The following is a 4,965-nucleotide window of genomic DNA, read 5'->3' as shown; positions in this document are numbered from 1 at the left end:
GCCTGGAGAAGACGACCAATGGGCCGATCCCGGCAGATTCAGCCACCTGGCGACGCGCAGCGTCAGCTCACCGGAGAGCACCAAGGAGGACGACAGGATCGCCGCGCTGCCCGGCCAGCCTTGCGGCGTCAACTTCGCGCAGTTCGCCGGCTACGTGACGGTGGACAGGAAGAACGGCCGTGAGCTGTTCTACTACTTCGTCGAGTCCCCCTACGACGCCTCCACCAAACCTCTCATCCTCTGGCTCAACGGAGGTACGTATACACGCTTGATATGCTAATGAGTATTTTTACGATGCTCTCTACCGATACTATCAAGTGGTTTTAATCGAGTTTATAGGGCCTGGTTGCTCGTCGCTCGGGTTCGGCGCGATGAAGGAGCTTGGTCCTTTCCGGGTTAACCCCGATGGCAAGACGCTAAGCAGGAACAAGCATGCTTGGAACAACGGTAAGCGAAAGCTAAAAATATTTTTATGGTACTCTCTATTGGTAGTTTGGTACCCCATCCGTTTAATATTGTAAGATTTTGTTAATATCTATATAAATATGGACAATACTTGAAAGTCTTACATTGTTAAACAGAGAAAATAATATTCTAGATAGCTTCTTAGTTTTAAAAAGTTCCAACAGTGAGTGACGTGGCGTGTGAAATCATGCAGTGGCTAACGTGATCTTCCTTGAGTCGCCGGCGGGTGTTGGGTTCTCCTACTCGATGAACTCCTCCGACTACAGTGACGTAGGTGACCAAATAACGGCGGAGGACACATATGTTTTCCTGCTCAACTGGTTTAATCGGTTCCCGGAGTACAAGGGCCGTGACTTCTACATCGCCGGTGAGAGTTATGGCGGCCACTACGTCCCGCAGATCGCCACCATTGTCACGTTTATCAACCATCTCTTTGACGGCAATACCCCCTTCAACCTCCGTGGCATCTTTGTGAGTTATTATTCCTCCTTATGCTAGCAATCGATTGAACCAATGCACACTTTGGATCTCTGTTATTGCAAATTTTCTTGATTGAAAATTTACAATTACTATTCGCGATACTAGTTGAGTGCAATTGAAGTTTTGTAAAATTTGAACGGTGTGCCTTTACCATTGAGTTCTCCATCACCTTCTCCTTTTCTTGCCTCCTCCACCTCCTCTCTCCCTCTTCCTCTCTTATACGAGGCGACCGACAAGGCATGCGAGCAGCGGCGTGCATAGGGCAATCGACAAGATGTGTGAGCGGCGGCCTCGCTTGTCTCCCCACCGCTTCTGCTCACTCCATCCGCTGCTACCACGCGTCCTCAATGCTCGTCTGGTGGTGGTGGTGGTGGCAACTCATCCCACATGTCCTCGATGTTTCGAAGCCGGCGGCTCGCTCCGGTCATCGTTGACACCGGATCTCGCTCATCGTCGCCATTGATGGTGGGTAGCTGTCTGGCTGCTCATGCACATCTCGTGGACACCATATCCGTTCATCCACATGTCATCGAAGCTGGATATATCAGTCCTGACCTCACCACCACCTAGCCAAGCCCCACCCTCACCGAGTCATCATCGCTATTTTTTTTCCCTTTCTACTCTGTGGATGGCAGCAAGCCAGCAAGGGCGCCAAACGAGGTGGAGAAGGCTGTCTAGTTGTGGTCCATGATGGCAACAACAATGGAAGATGGTGGCTTGGTCAGGTGCTAAAAAACTCGACAACAATGGCATGGATTGAATTTTACAAAATTTTAGTGACACTCAACTGGTATCACAATTTTTTTAATCACAAATAGTGGCGTTAGATTTTTAATCATGAAAATTTGTAATGGCATGAATCCAATTAAGCCTAGAACAAATCAACGACTTAACCAGGGTCTGAAATTTCCTAAATTTTGGACCCCTCTCCCTACATGTAACTATATTGGCACGAATTTTCGGATCTTTTCATTTCTTTGTGAATTGTCAAAATTTATTTGAATTCAGTAAAAAAATATTTAAATTTTCTGAAATTGACGAAATAGTAAGTATAACCCTGGACTTGGCCATGTGGATCTCTTCTTCTAGGTTGGCAATCCGCTGCTTGATGAGTACAAGAACGGGGAGGGTAACCTGGAGTTCCTGTGGAGCCACGGCGTGATCTCCGACGAGGTCTGGGGCAAGATCCTCGCCAACTGCACCTTCACCTCCTCCGACGACTGGCCGTGCTTCGTGGCGGCGCACTCGTTCCAGAGAGTGAACATAGATCGCTACAACATCTACGCTCCGGTCTGCCTCCACGAGCAAGATGGAACCTTTCGATCCAGCGGCTATGTAAGATCATAACTTTTTTGCAGGATCAGCTTTTCCCCATGAGAATTGAACAGATAAATAATGTAATGCTGCCATGCTGTGTTCATCAAAACTGAATTGCATCTTGGTTTTGATTCAGTTACCTGGCTATGATCCGTGCATCGACTACTACATCCCTCGTTACCTCAACAATCCCGATGTGCAAAAAGCATTGCACGCACGAGCTGACACGAACTGGTCAGGTTGCAAGTAAGTATTTTTTTTTTGACTAAGTTGCAAGTAAGTATTCCTACTTAATGTTCAGATCCTCTGAAATTTTCACCCAATTCACCACATGATACTCTCATACTGAGAGGTGCCATAAGCTCTGCTACAATGATTTGCACTAATCTTTAATCATGATTCAATGGTGGATGACCCCATTTATTTTACCCTTCAAGGTCTCTGAGATCCATACAATCCTCTCTTACGCTCTATTCTTCTTTCAGTCTAGACTTGGCCTGGAACGATTCCCCTGATTCCATGGTGCGAACCATCAAAAGGCTGGTGGAAAATGGATTAAGTGTATGGATTTATAGGTACAATATGCTATTCCAAGCACATTGAGAATTGCATAATAGTTGGCTTAATGGTTGCTAATAAGGTTTCCCTCTATATATTTTTCAGTGGTGATATGGATTCAATATGCTCACTTACTGCGACAAGGTACTCCGTCAAGGACCTTAATCTGACTATCACGCATAAGTGGCGTCCTTGGTACACACCTGATAATGAGGTAATGGACAAGCAGAAGCAAATTAAGCTTAATAGTGTGATTAGTCTGAACTGAGACATGATCTGTGATTTTTGGTATGAAATGGGGGTGTTTGCAGGTTGGAGGCTATGTTCAGCAGTACGAAGGAGGATTCACGCTAGCATCAGTGAGGGGAGCTGGACATCTGGTTCCATCTTTCCAGCCTAAGAGATCACTTGTTCTCCTCTACTCTTTCCTGAAGGGCATGCTCCCACCTGCTGATATCCCGAAGTAATTTGAGTATTCGCATTTTCAGTGTTCTCTGAATTTCTGATCGAATGATCAGTCAGCTTTCTACTTCCATTTGGTGAAATTTGGTTGCCTACTCAGGTTAAGTCTTGTGCTTACAGATATGTCCTGAAAAGTTGTAATGGGGCTGTTTCCATCAAAGTGGGAGACTGAATAAAGAGAATTACATTTTCTGGCTTGTGCAGGATAAGAATCTTTGAACTAATTGGTGCATATTTACCTCTTACTTAGATTGATTTAAACTCTAAAGGCAACCTTTTCATAATTAAAATATTTGCAAGCTCAAATGCTAAATCTTGAGATTGTTACTATATTCATGAGAAGGCAGCCAAGCAAAAGATGGCAAGTGTGTTGCTTGAATAATAGGACAAAGATGAAATACAAGATGCGCAAGTTGTTGGGAGTTGAGATTTATCCTTCTGATGTTCAAGCTGAAGTTGGTTATATAGCTATCAAGTTTATAAATACTAGCAAAACGCCAATACTTTGCTATTGACAGAAGGAAAAAAAAATATCATAATATGTCATAGCAATATATATTTTTTTATCAAATATTTTAGTATGACTTGTTTGCTTATTTGGTTATCTGTTATTCACTTATTTGAACCAAATGTTGGACTATTCCATGATATTAGAAAATATCAGGAGACAATTTATAGAATTGCAAAAGTAATAGTGGTGTGACAGATTCACTGCCATCTTTAATAGAGGTTTTTTAGGTCTTTCACAGTGCAAGCTACGCAAATTGAATGGCCATGTGAAACAGTTGATTCCACGTTGGATAGAAGTATTTGAAGGAACGAGGATTGCTCCCATCCAGCAGGTACCACGGTACCAGCCCGGTACCAAATCTCAGCAGTTCATTCAGCTCGATCGGACGGTGGAAATTATGCGGTACCTCCAGGTACATATTTGCCCATGAGATGGTATCGGAATAGTTAGAGGGGTGGAAGGGTAATGTTGTCTTTTCGCGTAGGGATCATCTCGATTCAGCTCTGATTCGTGACAGGTGGCGGCGAGGTGGTCCTTGGGAGGTGGTGGCGGCTGATCCGTAGGCGGCAGCGGCGACAGCTGATTCGTGGGAGGCGGCGGCGGCGTGGGAGGCGGCGAGTAGGTGGTCCATGGGAAGCGACGAGGAGGTGGTGGCTGGTCCGTGGGCTGCGGTGGTGAGGTGGTGTTGGCGGCGGTGTCTGGTGCTTGGGCCCGTGTCCGTGAGGTGGTGGCGGCGATGGCGTCGGCAGCGGGTGGTTCGTGGCGGGCGTGGTGGTTCAGTAGCGGGTGGTTCATGGTGGGCATCCTTCTTCAACCTCTGGTTATTCTGTAGGACTGCCCACAGCTCAAGCACTCAACTGTTATGTTGAGAAAACGAAGGCAGAAGAGAGAAAATGAAGCTAGAGCTGGAAATGGCTGACCGGCTTTCAGACATGGAAAATTCATTCAAGAAGTTGTCCAAGCAGAAAAAAGATATTGATGACATTAGAAATTGGTTCATAGGAACAGTAGCTGTAGTTGTGTTCCTTCTCATGAAGCTATTTGATAATATGTACTATGCTTGTCATTGTTGATTTTGTACATGTCAATTACTAGAATTAATGGATGGAGATCACTCAGCATGTTGATGTCTCAGCAACCAATCCATGTGAATTCTGTTTATCTATCTCCCA

The 4,965-nt window shown here is 45.2% G+C and overlaps 1 protein-coding gene across 1 annotated transcript; it reads left to right on the top strand.

The window, feature by feature from the left end:
* The first annotated feature begins 356 nt into the window (after window positions 1-356).
* On the top strand, window positions 357-3,485 carry LOC9267706 (serine carboxypeptidase 1). The gene is made up of 7 exons (XM_015755885.3): window positions 357-447; window positions 659-936; window positions 2,035-2,280; window positions 2,399-2,508; window positions 2,748-2,837; window positions 2,926-3,034; window positions 3,132-3,485. Exons 1-7 carry the CDS (start codon window positions 372-374, stop codon window positions 3,285-3,287), a joined length of 1,065 nt encoding a protein of 354 aa, XP_015611371.3. The 5' UTR covers window positions 357-371; the 3' UTR covers window positions 3,288-3,485.
* The last annotated feature ends 1,480 nt before the right edge of the window (window positions 3,486-4,965 follow it).

This window comes from Oryza sativa, chromosome 9, assembly GCF_034140825.1.
Source record: "Oryza sativa Japonica Group chromosome 9, ASM3414082v1".
Lineage (NCBI taxonomy): Eukaryota > Viridiplantae > Streptophyta > Magnoliopsida > Poales > Poaceae > Oryza > Oryza sativa.
Note: the sequence above shows the minus strand (reverse complement) of the source record. Positions and strands in the feature narration are given on the sequence as shown.